Source organism: Macaca thibetana, chromosome 18 (assembly GCF_024542745.1).
Source record: "Macaca thibetana thibetana isolate TM-01 chromosome 18, ASM2454274v1, whole genome shotgun sequence".
Classification (NCBI taxonomy): domain Eukaryota; kingdom Metazoa; phylum Chordata; class Mammalia; order Primates; family Cercopithecidae; genus Macaca; species Macaca thibetana.
The window spans coordinates 70,777,850-70,805,160 of record NC_065595.1 but is presented as its reverse complement, the minus strand read 5'-3'; the positions used below and the strand labels follow the sequence as shown (position 1 = coordinate 70,805,160).

At 40.2% G+C, this 27,311-nt stretch overlaps 1 protein-coding gene across 11 annotated transcripts in view; it reads right to left on the bottom strand.

Moving 5' to 3' along the window:
• PIEZO2 (piezo type mechanosensitive ion channel component 2) overlaps window positions 1-27,311 on the bottom strand; it is a 465,650-nt gene that overhangs the window by 227,662 nt on the left and 210,677 nt on the right. For all 11 annotated transcript variants that reach the window (XM_050767526.1, XM_050767528.1, XM_050767531.1 and 8 more), the window contains exon 4: window positions 6,841-6,883. In XM_050767526.1, the coding sequence (XP_050623483.1) occupies window positions 6,841-6,883 (43 nt within the window). The remainder of the gene's footprint in view (window positions 1-6,840; window positions 6,884-27,311) is intronic.

Sequence of the window (27,311 nt, the reverse complement as noted above, 5' to 3'; positions counted from 1 at the left end):
TGTTTTAGCCTGGATCCCAGGATGGAGCAGGCACTGGGGAAGAGCCACAGTCGATCCACAGCCTCTGCAGCTGACATTTAATATGAGCAAGAAATCACCCCCTGGTCTTGTAAGTCACTGAGATGTGTGGTTGTTCGCCTGGCATAACTCAGTAGAATCGGACTCTGGAAGTTGTGGGAATTCATTAAGTCCTAAAGCAAAGTGCGAACACAGAGGCCAGCATAGTATAAGTATCTGATTAATCACAGTTCCATTCCTGTGATGTTTCCTTGAAAACTCCAAATATAGCCTAGGGGTGGGCAGGAAGCACAGGCTTAAAAATGTTCAAATAAGACAGTAAATCAATATTTTGGTCTCAATCTTAAATAACAACTTAAAAAACAAACAAAAAAAACATCGGCCAGGCACGGTGGCTCACATCTATAATCCTTGCACTTTGGGAGGACGAGGCGGGCAGATCACGAGGTCAGGATATCGAGACCATCCTGGTTAACGTGGGTAGATCACGAGGTCAGGATATCGAGACCATCCTGGTTAACACGGTGAAACCCCGTCTCTACTAAAAATACAAAAAAATTAGCCGGGCGTGGTGGCAGGTGCCTGTAGTCCCAGCTACTAGTGAGGCTGAGGCAGGAGAATGGCGTGAACCTGGGAGGCAGAGCTTGCAGTGAGCTGAGATTGAGCCACTATACTCCAGCCTGGGCGACAGAGCAAGACTACGTCTCAAAAAACAAAAAAAATCATCATTTTTCTCAGTCATTTCCCTGATTGTAAACTACTTTGACAAAATTTTACATTGTAATTTCAAAATAGGTTGCTAAATTTTTCAGGAATATTTATGCACATACAGTCTGAAAGAATTAAAGAATTTAGGAGCCCATCTTTCAGAAGTCTAACATAAGAACAGGGTTAATCATTGAATTAAGACAAAGGTACTGTGTACCTCTCCATGCAAGGTTCTGCAGGCTTATAAACTTACAAAGATGGCAGGGCATGGAGGCTCATGCCTATAATCCTAGCACTCTGGGAGGCCGAGGTAGGCGGATCACCTGAGGTTGGGAGTTCCAGACCAGCCTGACCAACATGGAGAAACCCTGTCTGTACTAAAAATACAAAATTAGCCAGGCGTGGTGGCGCATGCCTATAATCCCAGCTACTCAGGAGGCTGAGGCAGGAGAACCACTTGAACGCAGGAAGCAGAGGTTGCAGTGAGCTGAGATCGTGCCATTGCACTCCAGCCTGGGCAACAAGAGCGAAACTCTGTCTCAAAAACAACAACAACAGAAAAAAACACCTTACAAGGTGGACCCCATTCCTCTTCCGTCTACTCTCAGGAGTGAGCTGCCTCCTGAGCCCATGGCAGTGTGGTGCCTGAGTACTGTAAGATGTAGTGACAAATGGCACTTCCAGAAGCTGCTGCAACGTAATGACAAAAACACAGCGGGTCCTTTCTCTCTTGGCTTTTTCCTAAGCCCACTTTTTTATAAGCACTCTCCAATTTCCCTATTAAGAAGTCATTAATTTATCCCACAAACATCAGATTAGCTAGTATATATCAGGCAGTGCCCACGACACCAGGGTATTAAGAGAGTCACATGCTCAAGAATGTGAAAAGAATTCTGAGAAGAGGTCGTGCTCCTGGGAGTGAGCCATCAGGACAGGTTTTACTGAGCAATAATATCTAAAACTTGGGAGGCGGCTGGAAATTTCTTTATGACAGAGATGCTGGGGAAGGGGCTTGCTGACAGGCAGAGCTGTGGAGGGCTGTGGTCACCCCAAAAGACAGAGCTAGATCTTTTGAATTGTGTCTACAATGAAGGAAAAAAAAAACTAGGAATATTTGTTGTCTCATTGCAGAAGGCTATTTTCAGGGTGATTTCTATTTTAAAATGTTCTTCGAAGGAGCAAGATATTTCGTTCCACCATCCAAGTAGAGCATCAAATAAAATAACATACAATAATGTTAATCATAAGGTAATCTGGACTAATGTTCTGATTACACAGATTGACTGAGAATATCTTCTTTGCTTTTTAATTAAAAATGGGCAAGAGATCAGTAAAATACTGTTATTTTTAAATAGACAGCAATTTGATCTCCCAGCAAGCAGAAACTTTTATTTCTGCTGGCAAGTTAATGTACTCAAGCCTGTTTACTTGCTGACATATTTTTTCCAGACAAAAAGCACTGCCTTGGATAGAGAAAACTGTGTTCAGAACTCACTCAGAGATCACTATGATAGATATTATAAGAACTTCCTTTTCTTTTCTTTTTTTTTTTTGAGACAGAGCTTGCTCTGTCACCCAGGCTGGAGTGCAGTGGCGCGATCTGGGCTCACTGCAACCTCCGCCTCCTGGGTTCAAGCAATTCTCTTGCCTCAGCCTCCTGAGTAGTTGGGATTACAGGCACACGCCGTCATGCCCAGCTAATTTTTAGTATTTTAGTAGACACGAGGTTTCACCATGTTGCCCAGGCTGCTCTCCAACTCCTGAGCTCAGGCAATCCTCCCGCCTAGGCCTTCCAAAGTGCTGGGATTACAGGCGTGAGCTACCATGCCTGGCCCAAGAACTTTCTTATATCCCATCTTTGGTTGCCTTCCTGAGTCCGTGGCATGTGGTGCCTGAGTACTGTGAGATGTAGCGACAAATGGCACTCCCAGAAGAAACATTTAAAATCCAGTCTGAAATTGTCCAAGCCCTCTTTCGATGCCTACGTAAACTTTGAAATTTTATAATTTCAGAATAGGTTGCTACACTTTCCGGAAATATTTGTGTATTATCTGAAAGAATTAAAGAACTTAGAAGCCCATATTTCAGAAAGCCACCATAAGAAAAGGGTTAATCATTGAATTAAGAAAGATGGTCCGAGCATGGTGGTTCACGCCTGTAATCCCTACAATTTGGGAGACTGAGGTAGGTGGATCACCTGAGGTCAGGAGTTCAAGACTAGCCTGGCCAAAATGGTGAAACTCCGTCTCTACTAAAAATACAAAAATTAGCTGGGCATGGTGGCGGGTGCATGTAATCCCAGCTACTTGAGAGGCTGAGGCAGGAGAATTGCTTGAACCCGGGAAGCAGATGTTGCAGTGAGTTGAGATGGTGCCACTGCACTCCAGTCTGGGCAACAAGAGGGAGACTCTGTCTCAAAAAAAAAAAAAAAGAGAAGAAGATGTATTTGTCTCAAGCATCATGTTGAGATGAAAGCACCGTGAGACTGCAGCCTACCAATGACACACCCCATGGAGGTGAGCTGCCCCACAGTCGTCTGTTCTCCTCATCAGATTTTGCAGGAGCGAGAAAGAAACATTTGTTGTATTAAGCCACCAAGAATTTGGGCCATTTTAGCTCCAAAGCTTGTTAGTTTCGAAGCCACCCTCACTGATTACACATGATTAGCACAGGCAGGGTGTCCGTGAATTTACAAAGCCAGGACCCCTGGCATCGCCCTATCTTAGACTAATAAATGACTGTGATTTGGAAATACCTATAAGCTTAGAAAATCTGCACAGAAAGGTGAGCTGATCAAAACCAAAATATGTTAGGCACAGATTCTTTTTTGCTATAATAAAAAAAATTTTGAGTCTGCTTTTGTCATGTAGATATCAATAATGTAGCACTAGGATTGGGAAGTGACTGAGAATATACACCAACCTACATTACAACATTTTCTTTCTATATTACAACACACTTCTGTAATGAAGTCCTACAATAAACTAAGAGCCCCACAGAGGGAAAATGTGATTGTTTGCAAGGTGAAAATGACATATTATCATGAGTACAGCCACATAAACTGTGACAATGTGTATTTATTATGAGACAATGCATATAATCACACAGCTTCCAGAGAGACGACTGAACAACATCTCAGGGGAGGTCCACCACTATCCCATCTAGTGTTACTGCAAGGAGGGTAGGCAGGGCAGGTCCTCTAGGTCTTCCTTTCAGTTACATAATGTACAACAGAAAGCGTCTTTGCTTTTTTTATTCTTGGAGAAAAAGCTTTGCAGCTTTAGCTGACTCAGTTACTTCTTTTCCTTTAGATGTGATCCCTTTAAAATAATCTGCTGGCAACCATGTTGACGGATGAACTTCAAAGAAGGACTTAGTGATGAAAGGATCAATAGCTTTTACGATTGCTCTAAAGAACCAGATAGCTGTATTTAAGATATAATTGGAATTTCCTTTTACGAGAAAGAACAGGTTAAACTTGAGAAGAAAAAAGACAACCGATATATAACAGTACTGCTGACACTTAGTCTTCGCAACTATAAATATGCAAGAACCTCAAAGATCACTATCTGTCCTATATTTTAAGGCGCTTGTTGCAATGCACAGGATACCGTCGGCCCTTAAATGAGAAAACACAAGATGACATGGGAAAACACAGGATGACAAGCTAAGACATCTAAAAACCAGAATGATCACCAAAGACCCTCAATGGACCCATACTATAAGTAGTGAAAAGTAATGGCTGAAACTATAGGCTCAAAAATAAACATACGCAAGAATTCCATGTGGTATGGTGTTAAAAGCTCAGTCTTTGGAACCAGGCAAACCTGGAACTGTGCGGGTGGCTGCGTGGCTGACTGTACGGGTAGCCTATGTAATTTCTTCAGAAGTGTTTACTTGCCAGGCGATGACCAAAGTCTACAGTGGAGGTCAACAAATGACAGCAGCCAAATCCTGCCTGCTGCCTGTTGTCGTAAACAAAATTTTAGTGAAATACTGCTACACCCACTGTCTATGGCTGCTGGGAGGAAAGGTTGAGAAACAGGGGATGAGCTTGGCCCATCTAACTGTGCAGGAAACACGAAAACTGTAGAGTGATGGGTCTGTGTCAAAAGCACGAGAAGTCAACATATATATGTTCCCAAAGGCTGAACGTGAAATAATTTGAATTTACATGAAATAGGGGATTAGAATAACAAACAATATTGCAAACAGACACATCCAGAAAGTAAAATATTCTGTAAGACAACTGATCTGGTTTCTTCAGAAGTCAATGATGTGAAGAAAAATGAAGGGACGCTGGAGGGGCTTGGGGGGCACTGATTTAAATAAAGGAGCCTAAGAGATGTGATAATGAGATGGAACATCTGGGCTTCCATAGCACGCTGGTGCCACCAATACAAATGACATGTTTGAGATGACCAGGAAATGTAGATATCGACTGGGTATTAAATAATGCTAACGACTTATTTGTATTAGGTATGATGATGGCACTAGGGTTCTGGAAGAAATGGCCATTTGTTTCAGAGATGCATGCTGACCTATGCAGGGATGAAATGACATGGTATCTGAGATCTTCTTTAAAATGTTTCAGCCAAAATAAATAACGTAAGCGTGGCAAAGACTTATTGGAGCTGGGGAGTGGATAGGTGACCTTTTTCTGCTATTATCTCTATTTTTGTGTATGTTTGAGATGTTTCATAATATGAAAGAAGGATCAAGGGAAAGATGCTTTGGAAAAAGATTTCACGTGGAACTGAAGCTGTGCATGACTTTCCATTCTTTAAATTGGCCTGTGGGATCTGACCATCCCAAATCAACTTCCCCCAATACCTTGAAAATTATGAGCACTTACTGAGATAGTAAGCAGTGATGGTGCTGATGTGACTGGAAGTGTAGGTAGCGAAATAAACCATCCTTGAATCAAGTAACAAATGGCAAAGAAAGTGCTACCACAGTGGGTCTGGTGATGTGCTATTCTCGATTGCTACAGGAGAAATAATGCATTTTCGAGTATTTTATTATTTCCTTCATATGCTTTAAGTGCTCTGTCAGCTTGATCAATACAGAGAAAAACACATTTTCACTATCATAAAAAGAACTAGTCAAAATCTACTGTGAGAATAAAATAAAATTAAAATGACTTTTTTCTTTCAATAGCTATATTTCCATTGAAAGTTTGAGATAAGATGCTAAATGCCACTGGTAGAAAGCTGTGCAAAATGCTGCCATTCATTCCAAGGCAGGTGGTTTAGAAACTGCATTGACCAGCCAGGCGCAGTGGCTCAAGCCTGTAATCCCAGCACTTTGGGAGGCCAAGGTGGGTGGATCACCTGAGGTCAGGAGTTCGAGACCAGCCTGGCCAACATAGTGAAACCCCGTCTCTACTAAAAATACAAAAATTAGCCGGATATGGTGGTGGACACCTGAGATTGCAGCTACTTGGGAGGCTGAGGCAAGAGAATCACTTGAACCCAGGAGGCAGAGGTTGCAGTGAGCTGAGATCATGCCAGTGCACTCCAACCTGGGTGACAGAGAAAGATCCTGTCTCAAAAAAATTTAAAAAAAAGAAAAAAAGAAAAAGAAAAGAAACTGCATTGACTGATGTGATAATGAGTCTATTTTCGTTTCTTTTGGGGAGATGCTGGTGTAGAGATACTTTTAGCTAAGAAAAACATCATCTTAGTTTTCACTTAAGGCTAAAAAGATCTAACAATTTTAATAACTGGGAAGATATCAATACAAATATAAACTTTTCTGTTCTAAAACTGTAGGAGATTATGACATATGAGGTGATGAAGCTAGGGGAGAGTCAACCATTTCCTGGGACTCTCTAATTCCGTAACTTACCTTGTGTACTGTTTTACAGTTCAAGGGGCGCTTTCCCATCCATTGCGCCATTCCATCTTTATTTCCACTCTGTGTGCAGGCAAGGCTTTATAAAGTAATGCTCTGCAAAGACACTGAGGCTCGGAGGGGCAAAATGATGACTTGATCAACGTCATCCAGTTACCCAAAGGGTGGTGACAGGACTATTGATTTATAATCAATAAATTACTTAGAAGAAATTGGGACAAGAGTAACTAAAATGGAGACATGCTAACCCTTGCTTACCTTTCAAAGCCGATCTGCCGGAATGTCTTTTCCCATGTTGAGCCTGTAATGGAAGGGAGAAAGATAATCAGTGCACATCAAGGACTCAGATAGTTTTGTCTGGCTTTTCCACACACGCTAGATATTTGGTTTTACGTTTAGGTAGGATGACCGGTTTTTCTTCAAATGCATCACTCCCCACCTCCAGTCCCAGATGGCCTTTGTAGAGTACAGGAAATTTAGTAAAAAGTCTGCATTTACAGAAGTTGAGTCCACATAGGGATTTAAGTGCATATAACCTGCAATGTGGCTGGCCTCAATGGCTAATGTCTGTAACCCCAGCACTCTGGGAGGCCGAGACAGGCAGATCACCTGAGGTCAGGAGTTCGAGACCAGCCTGGCCAACATGGCAAAACCCTGTCTCATCTAAAAATACAAAAATTAGCCGGGCATGGTGGTGGGCGCCTGTAATCCCAGCTACTCGGGAGACTGAGGCAGGAGAATCGCTTGAACCTGGAGGCAGAGTTTGCAGTGAGTCAAGATCGTGCCATTACACTCCAGCCTGGGCGACAAGAGCAAAACTCCATCTTGAAAAAGCAAAACAACAAAATCTGCATGTGACAGAACTCTCTATACCAACCCCTCTGGTAAAGCACTAGGCCACTCCAACAATTCTCTAAAAATCTAAGCGTGTCCTGCTCAGAAAAATACGGTGGAGCTCTCCTGTTAAACATAATTAAACAGCTGTACATTCTAAAATTCAACTTGTAATTGTGTGGAGCAATCTGGAAAGCCAGGGCACACTCTGAAGTTCCAACACATCACCCACCATGCCTTAATCTCACCAGTGTTGAAGCACAGAATTCACATTTTCTTTCTTTTTTTTTTTTTAAGCTAAACATGTTAAATCAGAAGAATGCAAAAATGCTATTTCAACTGCTACAAATAAAAAACAGTATATCTAAATCCGTGAGAGAAGGACAGCTGGGTATAAAAAAGATGTTATACAATTTTTCTATGTAATAATTATTCCCTATGTCACAGGCATATGATAATTTTCTGAGTACATGATATAAGGAAAAGTGCTCATTTTTAGGAAAAACTGTTTTAATAAAAATTCTACATTTACCAAAATTAAGGATTTGTGCTAACCCATGGCATTTTTTTACATTTTCCTGATGCTTAGTCAATAATAAACATATTTTGATTTCAGTAACTATTGCAGGTAAATACCCACTGAGCCCTAAATTCATAAATTGTGTTGTGCCCTAGCTGCTTGATAGTTATTGATAATTAGAGATAGTTATAACAGATAGTTATAACTAACAGCGGATAGTTATTGACAATTAGAGATAGTTATAACAGATAGTTATAACTAACAGCGGATAGTTATCGACAATTAGAGATAGTTATAACAGATAGTTATAACTAACAGCGGATAGTTATCGACAATTAGAGATAGTTATAACAGATAGTTATAACTAACAGCGGATAGTTATCGACAATTAGAGATAGTTATAACAGATAGTTATAACTAACAGCGGATAGTTATCGACAATTAGAGATAGTTATAACAGATAGTTATAACTAACAGCAGATAGTTATTGATAATTAGAGATAGTGATAACAGATAGTTATGACAGATAGTTATAACTAACAGCGGATAGTTATTGATAATTAGAGATAGTGATAACAGATAGTTATGACAGATAGTAGTGATAACAGATAGTGATAACAGATAGTTATAACTAACAGCGGATAGTTATTGGTAATTAGAGATAGTTATAACAGATAGTTATGACAGTTATAACTAACAGCGGATAGTTATTGGTAATTAGAGATAGTGATAACAGATAGTTATGACAGATAGTAGTGATAACAGATAGTGATAACAGACAGTTGTTGTAACTAACAGCGGATAGTTATTGGTAATTAGAGATAGTGATAACAGATAGTTATGACAGATAGTAGTGATAACAGATAGTGATAACAGATAGTTGTTATAACTAACAGCAGATAGTTATTGGTAATTTCTGCCTTTCTGTTAGAGTCACTTCTGTAAACAGGAAATGGTGGGTTCAGCCGTGAGTTCCCAGCTAAAAGGCAGCTGAAAAGCTACCTGGCTTCTTTTCCTAAAGTCAAAATCAACTCGTACGGAGCTTAGGTTTATTTCTTGAGAACTCTGCCGCAAAGGCTTCATCTTCGGATGGCCACTCAGTGTCTCCTAGACATTAGGCTTCCTCAAGAGGAGTAGGAGGCCCCAGGGCCAATTCTCTGGCCTTCTCTAAGGACTGAACTAGTCCCAGGAGATCGTGACCATGGGCTTTTGCCAGGGAACCTGGGTTCATACTAGTTGGTCATGATGGAGTGTTTTAAATAATTTTCATAAATAATAAAGGACTAAATTTCAGATGTGGATTAGAAACGCACACACAATTTAAAGCAGATTCCGGCTTATATTCTTAGATGAAGTCACTCTCCTCCGGCTGAATTCCAATATGTTTTGCTGAGTAGGAGTGAAAAAAAACAACACAGACTTTCAGCTAACCAGTCCAGGAATTTCTCTTGGTCCCGGGCCCAGGGGAGTGGGTCCCGTGTGACTGTCTTCGGTCCTGTGAGTCACATGCAAGACAATTAAGAATCCCTTTCTCAGGAATTCTTTTAAAAAATACTGTCTTTTTAATTAACACATAATAATTGCACATATTTATGGGAACAGTGTGATATTTTGATACATGTGTACGATGTGTAATTCTCAGACAATTATTCTGCCCCTGAAATCCTAGCAATTAAGAGACTGGCAGAGAATACATAACCTGTGGAAGCCACAATGTGTTCAAGGCCAATGGCAACTGCCTGCCTAGACTAAGGGTGGGAGATGAGTCTCCTACCAAAGTGAGAACCACATGGCCAAGCAAAGGCCACGTGTGGAGGGTCCCCAGAGTGAGGAAAGCATTGGATGGTGAGGAGGCTGAGATGCTGCTCGTCTTGACTTCTCTTGCTTCATGGAAGAAACAAAGCACCTTTTACATTTTTCTGCATTTCCATTGTTTTCTCAGAGATTTTCAGTATTATTCCTACTTTTTATTTTTAGTAGGTTCAATTTTTTTCTTAATAGGTTCAATTTATTATTCAGGTAAATTTAATTTAAATGATTTTGCTCTACCACATTGTCAGGCTTTTTTTTTTTTTTTTTGAGATGGAGTCTCGCTCTGTCGCCCAGGCTGGAGTGCAGTGGCCATCTCAGCTCACTGCAAGCTCCGCCTCCCGGGTTCACGCCATTCTCCTGCCTCAGCCTCCCGAGTAGCTGGGACTACAGGCGCCGCCACCGCACCCGGCTAGTTTGTTGTATTTTTTAGTAGAGACGGGGTTTCACCGTGTTGGCCAGGATGGTCTCGATCTCCTGACCTCGTGATCTGCCCGTCTCGGCCTCCCAAAGTGCTGGGATTACAGGCTTGTGCCACCGCGCCCGGCCAACAGAGAGTTTTAATTTTAAAAATAAGCCCCACCTTCCTATTTCTGAGAAATGTAACCTTATTCAAATAGGCAGGACAAGTCAAAAAGTTTCGGTGCAAGACACTGTACTGAGAATAAACATTAGGCCACTCAACCGGGCACAACAGCAGTGGCAGAATGCTTTCTTTCTATTCACCAGAAATCAACTTAATTAATAATTTTAGTATCTGACATACCACAAGCTAATCATTTTTTTGCTATTGATATTTTCCTAACCATCTTAATATGCTAGGTATGAGACTAGATACATTAAAATATGGTTTCTGCCCTCAAACTCCACATACCCTAGAGGTTTGGATTTTTATGTCTTTTGTGAACACTTAAGTCATGATGAAACAAGAAACACACAATAAATGGAACAGACATGTCCAGATCCTTTGGCACCAAGAATATTTCTGGCAGCCCATTATTCAGTTGCTGGGGAATTCTTTTAAAGCCATTAACCATACTCTACATGGTAAGGTAATATTATTCACTTTCGCCAAAGCAGTCCAACATGGGGAAAGAAGTAGAGAAAACAAAAGTAGCTGGCAGACTCCCTTGATTCAACACTTTTTAAATGAGATTTATAATATAGAGAAGTTTAAAACATGTTATATTTTTTTCAGGAAAACCGAAACAGCAACAATAATTAAAAGGAAAATATATAGCATGGAGAATGGATGCCCAGTCATCTCTCAGTATTCACAGGGAATTAATTCCAGGACCCCTGTGGACCCCAAAATCTGCAAGTGTTCACATCCCTGATATAAAACAGTGTAGAATTTGCATATAACCTTGCATCCCTTCATACTTCAAACCATCTGTAGATTAATTATACCTAGTAATATATATGCTATGTAAATAGTTGTTATATTGTACTGTTTTTTATATTTGTATTGTTTTTATTGTTGCATTTTTTCAAATAATTTTGATCAGAGGTCAGTTGAATTTGAGGGTGCAGAACCTATAGATACGGAGAACCAACTGTAATATCTGGAAGGAACTTTTTCCTTTCGAATCTTCGATGAAGTCATTAGAAATAACGAATTGTCGATTCTTCACTTTCAAAAACTATCCTTTGTAGATCTAGTGTCCAGTCAACAGAATTGAAATGCAGACTGGAAGAAGGCAGAGTCCAGAGACAGTAAACAAACCTTGGACTAAACGGCATTTAGCCGCAGAGCAAGTCCTAGTGTTTACCACGCGTGTCCAGGGTGACAAACCAGCCTTTAAGTGCCTTCCAGATAGGATGTTTCCTCCTCAATAAGTAAACTAGCCATTGCTCCTTCATAAATGAACCCAGCTCTGCCTGTCCATTCTCCTCTCGCCGTCCCTCTTCCACCCTATCTATCAGCCTCTGTGGCTTCCATTTTCCCTCCTCTCTGACAACGTTGCTGCACCACGATTAGCAACAAGATGGAACCTCTGCCAATTTCTCCCCCTTTCTGGTAGGAAGCTCTCTCTCCTCAGCTGCTGGAAAGCCAGGCGCACCCACGACCAAGTTTGCTGCCACATGCAACAGCCTGTGTGTAAGAGGGAAGAATGGGTCATGTGTGCAGAGGGGAGCAGGGATGGAGAGAGGAAGGTGACTCCTCATGGCGTCCCCATCTGCCTCCGTGCCCTCCAGCAGGACGCCCTTGCCTTCCCTCACTTCCCAGTTACAGGCAAGAAAAAATAACCTGTGTCACCTATTCTCATTTTAAGTCGGGGCTCTGATACCTGTAGCTCAAAGAGCATTCAATATAAACAATGAAAATAAGAACAATTCCTTGAGCACCCAAATTTTAGGTGGTAAGGAAAGCATGTTTAACAATTTCCAGCCATCTTTAGTCCTATTTTAAATCAAGAGTGGCATTTCCCCCAAATTAACACAGCAATAAACAGTTTACACTTATTAATCCCTTACCAAGTAGGTGCTAACTTCCTATATACTAGCTAACTTAAGTTTCTCAAATACTCTGTGAAATTAGTACTATTATTACATCCCCTTTTCAGGTGAGGAAACCAAGGGTTAGAGATTAGGAACCCCAGGGCCAATGTTCTTATTTACTCATTGGATTGGATTGTCTTGGGGACTGTGTTCTAGTTTTCCCTTCCTTCTCCATATTCCTGTTTTTATTCTCCTCCCTATCAGGTGTCTCCCACCTCCTGCCATCTGGTTATAATAATAATTTTTAAAAAACATCTTTTTTATTCTACAAAGCTTTAGTGTCTGATGATGAATTCTGGAAGCCTGTGAATGTCTATAGAAGTTCTCTGTCATCAAACCTCCTTGCACACAACCTTCCATCCAGGCCCTGAGAATTCTCCTGTGTTAATTCTGCTTAACACTCCGCAAGCACAGGGAGAGTTCCTTCTGTACAAATACACATAGACAAAAGGTCATTCCCCAATACACTCTCCACAGCTGATGGAACAAGGGCAATTATTGTTTATTTCCTCTACGTTTTCTGTAATAGTGGTTTAAAACCACAGGGCTTTGCTTGTTACTTGAAATCAGACACCTGAATTCTAATAACAGCTCTGCCTTTGGTCATCTTTATTTCCTTAGACAAGTTACTCTTTGGTCTTTCTCTTCCCTTAATATAACACAAAAGGGTTTTTCACAGGCTCCTTTCATGTTGCAGTTTTATATTTTCATGAACATCATCACTGGAAAAGCAGACATCTCTGCCTTCATACTGTGAATTCATCATTCACTTGGTCATCATGTTTCTTCATTGATTACTTTTACCAATCATTCTTTCAACGGATTCATTGCTCAGTTTTTACGACAGAAAAAAGGAACTTCGTTTTCTCTCTAGGTCACCTAATGTGGTGGTAAAACTGGTGGTCAAAGGAGGCACAGTTTTCATCCAACTCAACAGTTTTTCGTGAAGCATGTCTGAGCCACTGAGAGCCACCTGAACGTGGACCTGCGCCTCCGCTTTTTCAAAATAATCAGCAGAAAAGGATTAATAATTCATGGAAGTGGTGGTTTTCTGCCAGCATATTCCTATAAAAAGGGAAATATTTTCACATACTGTAGGGGCTGCCAGGCAGCTGAACATGTGGCCTGGCACGGAAATTGGTGATGAAACTAAAATATCAGGAAATTGTACCACTCATAACTTTTCTGCCAGAAGCTGCATTTACATTACTTTTAACTCTTAAGAGGAAAAGATTTTCATATCTAATCAAAGGAGCCAAGAGTTTTTGCCATGCATTGAACATTGAACATAATGTGAAATTCTAAGAGAAAAATAGATTTTTCTTCTCAATTAACCAATAGTGACATTTTACTTAGCCAGTATTAAGATGCTCTTCTGTTGAAATTTAGCTGAAATCTGCTTAACCCCAGAAATGACTGCTCTAATGGATGATATGTACCCGAGGAACACAATTTTCTCAGCAAATGAGTAATTTCAGCCTTTTAGGTTAAATGGTGAGACCTGTAAAATTTTCCAAGTCCTATTTCCCACATGAGATGTATCATTGATAGATTAAAAGTAATTGTAGAGATAGAAGTAAGACTAAAGATTATTTATCATCCCTTAATTAATAGTTTTCATATTTAATGACATATTATTTTTTAAAATATCATTTTCACATCTACCTAATACTCTTGCAATGTCTATTTTCCCCGATCTGATCGTAAATATCCATATGGCACAACCTTAAGTATATGACAATTGCTGTTGTTTATATTTTGCTTTTTATCCCATGTATCCTTTGTGAGTTTTCATAATGTCTTAATATTTTATCATCTTATATGATGAGTGGGTGATCCCTTCATAAAAGACAAAAGTCAGAATTCATCAATCTCACTATCAACATATGTTTAATAGTGTGCTTTACAAAATAAATAGCTTTATATTTTTCCTTATTTGTAAAATAACATAATGATTTACAAAACAGGAAAATACTAAAAATCTTTTGTTTTTGCGTAGACACCCCCACAAAGACCAGCACATATAAAATACGACCACTCTATTTTAAATCCTGCTTTAATTACGTATTAATATATAATTAACTCAGTGTCTATAAATATAGCCATGTAATCACTTTACTGCTTATATAGTGTTCCATAAATCAACAAAATTTAATTTCTGATTAATGTATAAATTTACATCTACATTTTTGCTATTATACATAACAATGCAATGAGCAACTTTACCTACATCTTTTAACATTCATTCAATTATTCTTTTAGGGCAAATTCCTAGGAGTATAATTATACATATATGTAAAATTTTGATTAACACTATCAAAATCGTAACCCTCAAATTTATTCAAATACATGTGCTTAATTGAATTTTTTTTACACTGAATTGAGTTTTTTATAAACCTTTTTTATCTTTTACAAAACATTTTATTTTAACTTACATTTTTATAATTAGTAATAAAATAAATTTTCTTAGGTTTGTCAGCAATTTTAACATTTTATGTGTATGTTGTGTGAACTGTCTCTTCGTGCCCATTGTCTGTCTAGTAGATGTTTGTCTTTAATCTTTTAATCCCAAATATGACATATCTGCAGCCAATACATTTGCCCTTGAGGTTCAAAATTTCTTATATTAACTTCCCGGAATAGAACTGATGAATGTTTATCATTATTAATTTCTACTATTTTCGCTTTTGAATGTTTCAATTTTCTTTTGTTGTCCCAGTAAGTGCAAACAAATATTACATTAGGTTTTTTGTCCCTTAGGAATTTTTTAAAATCCAAATATCTCAACTCAAGAAGGTATTGAATGAGCTCAACACATGTGTTATGCCCCCATTTTGGGTTGGCCAGTCAGGTTGAAAAGACCCTGCCATAGCTACTCACTGTTTGTAGAGACTAGGGCAGGTCTGTTCACAAACATGCAGGCTCCAACACTCTCATCTATGCACAGAGGGCGCTGCAACACCTTAACATGGTTTCTTTCCAGAACTTACTCTCATATTACTCTCAAACGAAACATGAATCCTAAATCATTAACTCCATCATCAAATAATGAATTTTCCAAGATAATCCTTCACTACAAGATTTCTGGTTTAAGATTGGTTCTGATTCTCAGTCTATAATGCTTCCTCTACCAACTTCCCACTAAAGTAGCTATAGACACACTGGAAAGTAGACACACACACACACACACACACACACACACACACACACACACGGAGAAAGTTGTGCTACTAGTAAAAATCCCTTTAAGAACCTTGAAAATAGAATCATAAAGGAATTTTCAGTAGTAGGTCAATTTAACTGAATTGCAAAACTCAAATTGTCGTGTTGTATGCATATGTCTCCCATGGAAACCAAGCAAACAAGCCAGCCTTAAAGAAGATACAAGTATGTTTCATTCTTTTCCCACAGTGTTCCCCTAATTCAGAAACACAAGATTCGCATTAAATAGAAACTGGGCAACCGTGTCCTTCCTGAATAGAAGCCTCCTTCTGAGAAAGCCAGACTCTTGCTCTTATCATGATCATGATCACCCCACCTTCCCCTGACTTCTATTAGATCTTTCTACATCTCGTCCTACTCTCAGAAACAACGGGGCAACTGGGCAGTAAGAGAGTGTGTGCATCGCGTGCGTGTTGGGAATCACAGAAAGAAAGAAGGAAGCCAACCCCCTCAGCCCAGTGTCTTTTAGGAGATACAGCACTCGTCAGTAGCAAGTTATTGGAACAGTTAGGGACGGAAAATTCCTGGCAGTTATCCAACATGAACACCGGAAATAGCCTAAATATGCAGTAATTATAAAATGTTTATATACACTATTTAAATAGAGTGGGTAGTATATGACATTACAATTAGATTTTTGATAAAATGCGATGAGAAAGCTCAGACACACAGCCTTCATGCAATTTTGTTGAAAATATAGTGAACATGCTGTTACAACTCATCCATACCCAGGTTTCCATGACTTCAAACTCTGTGTTCTTTTTCTGCTATGTCCGTAAGAGTATTTAGAGACACAAGATGGCTAATCATAGAATCCGGGGGAAATTAGCAATATTTAAAGAGCAGATCAAGAAAGAGGAACTACTTAAGACAACAAAAGGAGCATAAGAATGTGCAGGCCAGGCATGGTGGCTCACGCCTGAAATCCCAGCAGTCTGAGAGGCCGAGGCGGGCAGAGCACCTGAGGTCAGGAGTTTGAGACCAGCCTGAGACCAGGCCAAGGTGGTGAAACCCTGTCTCTACTAAAAATACAAAAATTAGCCAGGCATGGTGGCGGGCACCTGTAATCCTAGCTGTTGGGGAGGTCAAGGCAGGAGAATCGCTTGAACCTGGGAGGCAGAGGTTGCAGTGAGTCAAGATCCTGCCATTGGACTCCAGCCTGGGCAACAAGAGCAAAACTCCGCCTCAAAAACAAACAAAGAATGTGCATGGAGGAGTTTTAAGAAAGAGCGAGTCAAATCTAGCAGAGGCCAGCTTTGATTACAGGTGATCATTCATCATAGGCCTTTTGGAGAAGATTGGTGATGTGTATCAAAAAAGTTTCAGTGGAATTGTGGAAAAGGTAAGTGTGATGGAGTAGTGAGCTGTGAACTAAATGGAAGGTAGAGAAGGGGAGACAATGAGGACAGACTTCTCTTTTAAAAGGCCAGAAAAAACAGAAATGGAAAGGAATGAGAATGCAGGTGGGAGATGAGCCAGACAAACTGGAAGATGAGGTGAAGCCAAAGGACAGGGTGGCCCTTTAGCACAAGACCCACGGGAGTCCTTATAAACTAAAGGGTAGGAACCAGGGGCTGAGTAGAGGTTGACAACACAGAGGGAAGGACATTCCAAGATTTCTTAGTAGCTGAGTGAGGAGAAGACCCTTAGCACAGGTAGAGGAGCATGGCATGAACAGAGAGAGGAGTCTGAGAGCAGAGGAAACAGAGAAGACGACTGTCCTGGGACCAGATGTGCAGCAGGCGATGGGCAGGCAGGCGGGGGTTCAGGCAGGACTCATAAGCTGTGAGTGCCTGGAGGGGCAAGCTGGCTGACTGCGTATTTCCGTAAATGCAGTTATTACAAAATCCATACACAGATTTTACTTTTCAAAGAACTATAACACACAGAACACCAAAACTACACAAAATAAAGCCATCTGTTTTAGACAATTTAGAAAATACTTAAGCATATGGCCGTGTTCTTCATTATGAAGAATAGACCTTTATTGTAAAAGTCTGAAATTCTGAGCTGCCTTTGACTGGGCTCCATGATATGCTCTGAAAGCTACTTTAAAAAATAAACCTCTACTATACATTTGCTTATTTGTCTTCTGTTTCTTTCTCATAAAAGTGGACTACAGAAGACAATTCCAGTAACCATAATTTCAGTGATTTGAAAGCTAGATGAATAGGAGTTTCCTGCACCGTCTCATAACATTACATTTGCCCAGAAAACTACTTAAACTTGATTTCAGACTGTTACTACACTCTGCTTCTATAGTGGATCGGTTCTCTGGTTTATGTGAAATTCTAAGACGCTTGCATAAGATTTCATCCTATTCATTCTTATATGAACTTCATGATATGATGAGATAAAAATGTAATCAGATAAAAATCTCCAGGCAAATTACTTCCTAAGTGACAAATCACTAGAAAGTGAGAATTGTTATAATTCCAAGTCTGTACTCCACCTCCAGGGATGTGCTTTCAGGAACAAACAAAGGTGGATCTACTGTGGTCCAGTGTAAGCAGAGGAAAGACTTGTGTCTGAGCAAGAAGCCACGTTAGAGAATCTGCCTAAGGGCAGCCTGGCAGTCTTGACCCTTAAACGCCACAACATCTTTGTAAGTTAACATTTGCTTCACGTGTACTTATTTTCTAGGCCTCAAATATAAAATGATTCAGTAGCTTCAATGACACTCAGCTTTCATCCCTCCTCAGAGTAGCTTGCTATTGCACATACTTTGAGTAAATTGCACCCATGATGCTCATCTCCCTCTGTCAGTTTTCTCTCAAAACCATAAATGAAGAACCCGTGCCTGCAATTTCAGCAGGGCAGATGGCAATGATTCAACTCTTGCAGCAAAATTAATTTGGCCTTGAATCCCCACTTCCCTCCCTGCCATGGGTCAGATATCATACTGGGACACGTGGTGTAGGTCTATGAGTCAGTCAAGGCATCTCTAAAATGAAGGTCACACAGTCTTCCTATAACCGCAATGAGGATATGTAATCAAAGCATCTGAGCAGTCTCTGGCACAAAGTAGGTGGTAGATAAATGGTAGCCACCACTAACTGAAGGTTCTCAGCCAGTGTTTAAATGAACAATGCTGGCAGGCAGGCTTGGCTCGGGAGCCTGAGGGCACCTATGGTCCAAAGCCACCACAGCCCAATCCCTGCTCTGCACTCCGTCCCAACACACACACCCAACCCTTGCAACACACACACTCTGAAGCAAAGGTATGAGTTAAAACGAACATAAATATGCTTTAGTGTTGCTTCTCTTTTTAATTTGGCACACCGTTATGTTTTGTGGTTGTTTCAGTTTACCCATGTTGCATTATCTACTTTCGCTTTTAGTGTCTGTTTGCCAAAACCCCCCTAAAATTATCTTAGGGGAAAGGCATAGAACATGTATTAAGGTCAAATCCATAAGTAAGTCATTCATTTAAACTTAAATCCTTCATAAAGAGCTTACCAAGCTTATAAAAATATTCAGATCGGTGGTGTTTATGAGGCTGTCCCTTAAAAACACACACGAGAACATAAATGCAATGTCGGGAATGCTGTCATTTGTGCAGAAGTTAAAACAGGTCCGATATTGCGGCCCCACACATGTGCTGAGGACACAAGAGGACTGAGAAAATGAGCACATGCAAAGCTGACCAACAAGGTGTCTTAAGAAACAACTGCATTCTTGCCCAACAAAAATTTCTCTTTTGAGAGAAATAAGAAGAAAATAGGGTAATTTCATTTTTCTTATTTGCCATGATTTATATAATACTGGCAAGCATTTCAATGGAGCATTCTCCGTTTCCATAGGCAGAGGATTTTGTCTTTTATATTCCTTGGGGCATCTTATAAGGCATTACAATTACTTTGTATGGCTTGTGGCTTTCTTTACACGAACTACAGACTCCACTTTGCCAGAAGTGTGTGCCAAATAGTAATGTTCACTTGTTAAAATTAAATAAAGAAATGTCGTAGACACGTTGATAGTTAAAAATTTTATGAAAAATAAAAACTAAAGAAGCACATTTACTTTAAACTTACAATAGCAGCTTATTGTTTGTTTTCCCTGAACATACGTCAAACTCAAAGTTCAGACAAAAGACCTTAATGTTTATTTATTATATGGAGGGACCAGTGGTTAATGGTTCTTCATTTTTAATACAATTGATAAAAAATATGCCATGATATATAATAAAATATTAAATGTATTGTTAAATGTATATAGAAAAATCTTCACACATTTCAAGATTTTGATTTCAAGTACCATACTCCTGAGAACATTGCGTATCTCTACATGATTAGTTCTGTCATTATTTAAATTAGCTTTGCTCTTAAATGTCAGGTATTACCTTTGGGTTAAAATGCTGGAAATAAAACAGACCCCCTAATTTAATAACAGCCATGAGACAGGTAAAAGCAAGACACTCATTTGATTTATTCCATAAATGTTGATTGATCCCTCATATATAATGGAGAGTAGGATACAGCAGTGATCACGGATCTTGTGGCATACTGAGGGACAGATAATAAAAATAATCAGGCTGTATGCACACACATTCCATGAAGAAAATAAAGAGGGAGGAGATAAATATCAAAATGAAAGGGTTTATACAAAAAGTGAAAGGTTTTTTTTGTTTTGTTTTGTTTTGTTTTTATTTTTTTTTGAGACGTAGTCTTGCTCTGTTGCCCAGGCTGGAGTGCACTGGCGTGATCTCTCATTGCAAGCTCCACCTCCCGGGTTCACGCTATTCTCTTGCCTCAGGTTCCTGAGTAGCTGGGACTACAGGCACCCACCACCATGCCCGGCTAATTTTTTGTATTTTTAGTAGAGATGGGATTTCACCAAGTTAGCCAGGATGGTCTTGATCTCCTGACCTGATGATCCGCCTGCCTTGGCCTCCCAAAGTGCTGAGATTACAGGTGTGAGCCACTGTGCCCGGCCAAAAGTTTTTTAATGTAAGCAATATTTTTTGTTTTTTTCCAAAGGTGATGGATGAACTGTAATCTGAGGTTTGACTTTATGGTTGTTCTTTCACTCATTCTAAGTTAGCTACACCCCCTCTGACTGGCTGCTGTTCGTTAGAGAAATATTCATTCTTCATTTAAGACCTTAGGCAGAAGCTCCCCAGGCTTCCTTTTCTGGTTCAGTTTGCATTCCAGGGGAGAGCACTGGGATGGTGAGAAAGCTACAGAAACTAGTGCCTACACGTGTCGACTTGAGTCAGGGTTCAGGAGGTCACAGATCTTCAGGGCTTGGCCCTCAGGGGCATTCCTGGCTGACCACTGCAGGGGGACCAGGTGTGCTGGAGGCAGTGGCAGCTGCTGGGGATCTCTACTCAACTCCACGTTCAGCGGCGTCACGTTCACAGCTTGGCATCGCCCATGGTAGGAGTATTTATGCCATGAATATCAGTAAATACTACAATCCAGATCTTTCCTCCATTACTATCTGGTTATTACAAATTTGCAGTGCACTAGTGGGTGGAACGTCTTTTTGGTGACTATCTTAGCAGCTGGATGGGCTCAGTTCAATCAAGCAGATGAAACAGGCTTAAAATAGGAGGCTATGAAAATCTGGGCCCAATAAATCAACTATAGAAAAAAGCAGTTCACAGTGACTCCACCTAGCTAGCCCCCTCAACAATCAGACTTCCATTTTATGCTAAGTTGAGCACTTTTTCCTTTTAGTACTCAGTTTTTAGGAAAAGGAATAACTGAAAATGAAAAAAACCGAAAGCAAGAGCTGATGAAAAATATCACGTCCGGGCCATTTTCTGCACACTTGGCAAAATACCCTGTTCTCTCAGTAGGATCAGCCTGCCAAGAGGCGCAGCCACCACCACTCTGAGATGTTCTTGCTGGAGCAAGGAGATTAAAGGCATAAACAGAAAGATTCTCAACAGCAAGAACTTAAAATGCTGTCATTGAGGAGGAAACACAATTAAACTGAACACCTTTTTGAACTAGTCCTTCTATTTCCTGAGGTTTTATCATATATGTCTAAGCAACTATGTAGTCTAACAGTGAAACAGACACTTCCTGCCACACAACCTCTTCCTATCTTCTGCGAAAGAAAGACTACAAATGTCTTACTCGTGACTTTGTTTCACTTAGTGGCCACAAGGGCCAAGCAGGAGCACTGCGTTTCTGATATGGGTCACACGCGGGAGGAGGGGGCGAGCCGCATACTTCCTGGATGTCTTTGCTTCGCATCCTCCGTTTTCTCCGGAGACCGGCAGCCACTTTTCCATGTAATCTGATTCGTCTTTCAAATCTTTCAGAGGTCAGAGTTTTGCTTTTTTTTTTTTTCTATTTTATTTTATTATTATTATTTTTTAAAGGTGACCCCTTTGGAAGCTCAAGTTCTTGGCTCAACAAAGCCTCCAAGGGGGACTCTGATTTACGCACAGAACTTGAAATGGGTTAGATGGGATACTTCGTAGGATGCAGTTTCCAGGTCTGGTTAAAGGAGACAGGCTGCAGCACAGGCGGTGGGTGGGGGTCACCTTGGCTCCCCCAGGCCATCGGAGAGGGGCTGATGTAACAGTTCTGTGACAGCCAAGCCTTTTCTTCAGATTCATGCTTTTTACTGATAAATATTGTGAACATTACATTCACATAAAAGAATGTCTGACTAATCTCTTGGCACAGAGCAGAATCCCTGAGTTTTAAATTTGAACCAGTTGAAAAGCAATCAATACACATTTAAAGAATGCAGCAAATATCAGACTTTAAAGTCTATATATATAGTGTTTTCAAATTTGAGGCATTTAATCGTACCTAAAATGAAAGGTAAAGCGTTCTTAGACAAACTATAGAATTTTCCTCTCTCTGTGGTTTTCCAGCAGTCCAGCTCAAAGCAAGCCAGACTAGTGCTGTCTACAACTTGTAAGCTTTTCTGGGGTTGATAACTATAGCAGACTTGCTTTATTTTATACTCTATTTGCTTTAAGTCAAATTGGAGATACAAAAACTGCATTTTTAGGGGAATAAAATGTGTAGAAAGAGGGCAGGAGACCAAACCCAAAGAACTTAGACAAGGATTAATGTATTTAGTCTAAGGAAGATTCAAAATTTCATAAGCATCCCCTTCCTTAATAACAATACCACACATTGGTGTGGTGGTGCCCCATTCATAAGGCAGCCTTGCAGCTGTGATCTCACAGGGCAACAATACATGGAGGCTCACACACGCCATTACGAAAGAAAGGATGAAGTCTCTGGCTTTGAATAAGTATCAGTTTCCGTATTACAGAAAGGGAAACGGGAACTAGGAGGGAAAACCAGAAGCCTTCAAGTCAAAGGAGGCTCCATGGACTCTGATTCCAGAGTACACTGCCATCTAAGAAAACGTTTCATCAAGTCTGTCAAACAGACAGAAGTCTTACCAAAGTCAAAACAGAGGCAAGGCCGCTCCAAGCAAAGAGCGGCTGTTGGATACTCACTGCACTCACTTGCCAGCTTAGGTCTCTCACTGACAGGCACGCTTGATTTGTTGTATTTTTGTACTGTGACTTCCCTCTTTCACCAAGCACTCTGCACTTCCCTTTTGAGGGGAGGGAGCCAGAGTTTTATTTTATTTTTTTTAATATCCAGTTCTTAAACAGTGCCTGGCACATAAATATTAGAAATAAAATAAACACAAAAGATTTGTTGTAAATGAATAAATATTATAAATGTGGAACAAATGATTTAGCCATTCAGATCCCAGGCCTTCATGCCATCACATCCTGTTCCACAGGTACGCATTAAGTTCAGATTTTTCTGAATCTAACATTATAATAGCCAAAAGTTCCCCTTATTTATTAGTGACCTAAAGAGATTTGTGGCCATCTTCCTTGGAGCATCCATTTCTCCCCAATTTTACCGGCCAAGACATCTCTTCCCAGGCAGTAATTCAAAGAAGAGGAACATTTGGAACTAGCCTATGAAGCATTTGGGATGAAAGGTGCAGAGTAATACAAGTCTACTCACGGTGTCCAGAGTCAAACATTCCCCTGTCCTATTTGTGCAAAAGTTTTACAACACTTCACCTTCATCCCTGTTTAATGGTTTAATTCAAATGAATTAACGGGAGAGAGAAACAAAGAGTTTTTGGTTTGTCTCAGTGCTGACTCAAAATGATTTACGGTACTTTGCTGAGGTTTTGGCTGACTGTGGTCTCCCAGCTGCTGTTGTAAAGGTATCCATGCATCAGTCTTTATGTAAACACTCACAGCATTAACCACAGCTGCAATATAAATTAGAGCCATAGAAAACACTCTTGTTTATATGATGAGCTGGAGAATCTCAACTCACTCCCCTTCTGAAATGAAGAACTCAATAAAAGAAATTAGAAGAAGTGTGTGAGCGAGCTGCAAATGTGCACAGATCATATGAAGGTGTTATGGTGCTGCATGCATGGGTACCCTACATAAGCTGTTGTGACTGAGGCAATTCAGAATCTACCAATTCCAGACCAGTGCAAAGAAACTGAATTATTTTGATCAGATTCAGATATGTTTTCCCGTATCTTTAAGTAAGATTGTAATATTTGAACAAAATGCTCTTGCCAAGTGCCTACTGTAAACAAAACTTTTGCATTTCAAAATTGCATGTTGAGACCATTTCAAAAAAGGAGTGAGTAGAAAATCACATCCACACAGCCTTTGAGGGGCTGAGAAGTTACTGGCAAGACTGTGAGAGAAAAACGCCTCTAGCAGCCTCTGGGGTCTCAGGACAGATGCTGCTATCTGGCTCTCCTCTCCTATGATTTACTCTTTTACAGTGTTTAATGGAGTCTGATACAATAGAGCAGATGGACGGAATGTTAGAATGTGTATGCTTGACCTGAGGGAGATCTTGGGTTTATAAAAGTAGGAGCGGTGGGAGATATGTGATTATTTCCCGATCCTCCTTTTTGATGCTGGAAACAAAAATAAAATTCTAAGGTCTCCAAGAGACTGAATGGACCCCCTCTCAGCCCAGGAGGCCCAAAGAAACCTAAAAAACCAGTTCAGACCATGAAGGGAAGGTGAGGTCCAACATGCCTCATTATACCCTCTTTCCTTTGGAGTTCAGGCCCCGCGGACCAGCATTAACATTAAAACAGAGATGCTAAGACTGACAGAACAGACCTTTTTGTGGCAATAAGATACCAAATTCCAACCTGACTTTGGTATAGCATCACATGACAGACTGCAGGCCTTCAGGTAAATCTAAGTATTTTACCTTGAAATATATTTACTTGACATCTCTTGAAATGGCCCTGCAAAGCTGTCTCTCGTGGGAGGAAATTTACGTTCTTTAGAGAAGCTCCTTTGCTTACTAGGTCTCTTTGGAGAGTCTGACATCCTTTAAGATCCCATGAAAGACATTAGCATCTACTGTCTCTGAAGCCTGTTACCTGGAGGCTTCATCTGCATGACAAGAACTTGGCTTCCACAACTCCCACCCTCTTACCTTAACTGAAGCTGATTTCAACTCTTCAGGCAGAGCTTAACCCTTTCAACCAATGGCCAATCAGGAAATCTTTAAATCCACGTATGACGTGGATGTTCCCCCTTTCTGGGCTGGCCAATGTACACCTCACATGTATCAATTTACGGCTTTGCTTGTAGCTTCAGTCCCCTAAAATGTATAAAATCAAGCTGTAACCTAACCAGTTTGGGCACATGTTCTCAGGACCTCCTGAGGCTGTGTCATGGGACATGATCCCTAAGATTGGCAAAAACAAACCTCTAAATTGATTGAGACCTATTTCAGATACTTTTTGGTTTACAATACCATGGATAAAACTTACATGATCTGGTCACATTTGCTTCATGAGTTTCTCTCTATCCTTTGAAGAGAGTAAAATAACTAAAACATCTTGTCAAAAACAAATACATAGGCAGTTATTAAAGAAAATTTTTTTGAAATTCTGTTTTAAAGGCAAATGTGTCTTAAATTTAGAGAAAGAGGTGTTCGATGTCTCTATAGGTAAACTCCTATTGTTTGTCTAAAAGCACCATGGTATGACATACCAATGGTATCCTTGATTTTTCTAAGCCTTTTAGTTTAAAATAAATAAAGAATAGCTTATTTTAAATGGTAGAATTTTACATTTACTATTCTAGACTGCAATTAAAAAATTAAGAACTCTGATATATAACTGTATTAGGTGCAAGTCACTCATGATTTGGTAGGATCTCAATTGAATGATAATTCTTCCTACTCTCTCTTTTCTCTATCTGTCATCCAGATATCTAAATATCTATCTACTTATAATTTTAATAGCCTCTAGAACTTAATACTTTCAAAGGATTTTTCCTTATTACACAACTAACATATATTCACTTAATCATGAGTAATCCCACCAGACAGAAATTAACCACTGTTAATATGTTGGTACATATCCTTCAGGACTTCTTTCTGTTCTCTTTCCCTCTCATTCTCTCTCTCTCTCTCTCTCTGTGTGTGTGAGAGAGAGAGAGAGAGAAAGAGAGAGAGAGAGAGAGAGAGAAAGCTCACAGACTGCGATGTAACAGACTTAACTTCTTGTAATAAAATAAATGTCAGGGCACCCCATGTTCTTAAAAAATACATGTGTAATGGCCACCAACCATTTCAATGCATGAATGTTCCTTAATTTATTTAGCTAGTTCCTCTGAGTTGGGCACAGTCTGTTTCCGTCCTTTTTGGTTGTTTTAATAATGAATAATGCTGTGAATACGGCTGCCCCTTTACACACCCGTAGATATGGATACATCTTCACATCAAGACATAGTGAAAGAAGGGCCTTGCTCATGACTCTTCTTCTTCTTTTTTTTTCTTTTTTTTTTTGAGACGGAGTCTCACGCTGTTGCCCAGGCTGGAGTGCCGTGGTGCAATCTCAGCTCACTGCAAGCTCCACCTTCCGGGTTCATGCCATTCTCCTGCCTCAGTCTCTCAAGTAGCTGGGATGACAGCAGCCCGCCACCACGCTCGGCTAATTTTTTGTATTTTTAGTAGATACGGGGTTTCACCACGTTAGCCAGGATGGTCTCGATCTCCCGACCTTGTGATCTGCCCGCCTCGGCCTCCCAAAGTGCTGGGATTACAGGCGTGAGCCACCGTGCGCGGCCAGCTTATGACTTTTCAAACTTATAATTAAAAATGTCTTCGGAAAATTGTATTAGGTTCTAAGTTGAACCTTATGAAATTGGTGGTATTTGAGTATTTCTGCCTACAAAACAACAATATCATATGACTAAACATACTATATAAGCAGAACACTTTTTGAAGACTTAATAGCTTCACAGCAGCCTGGGCAACATGACAAAACCCCACCTTTACAAAAAATACAAAAATTAGCAGGGTATTGTGGCGCATGCTTGTGGTCCTAGCTACCGGGGAGGCTGAGGCGGCAGGATCAATTGAGCCTGGGAAGTCGAGCCTGCATGAGCCATGACTTTACCACTGCACTCCAGCCTGGGTGACAGAGGAAGACTCTGTCTCAAAAACAAAACAAAACAAAACAAAACAACCCACATCATCACATAGCCATGAATTCTCCACCTGCTTAGAAAATACATATGAAGTAGCTGTCATAACCTAAGCAGCGTATCGGTTACGTGTTTCCGGGGATGAGCAAACCACCCTTGGTCCTGCCCTTCTGCAGTAACATCCAGAGCAGAAGAGATACAATAATGACAAGCAGTGACGTGATTGAAAATTACAGTAAGTTTTAGGAAGTAAAAGAAAAGGAAAAGCCAGGCATGGTGGCTCAAGTCTCTAATCCCAGCACTTGGGGAGGCAGAGGCAGGAAAATCACTTGAGCCCAGGAGTTCAAGACCAGCTTGGGCAACATAGAGAGACTCCATCTTTACAAAATAATTTAAAAAATTACC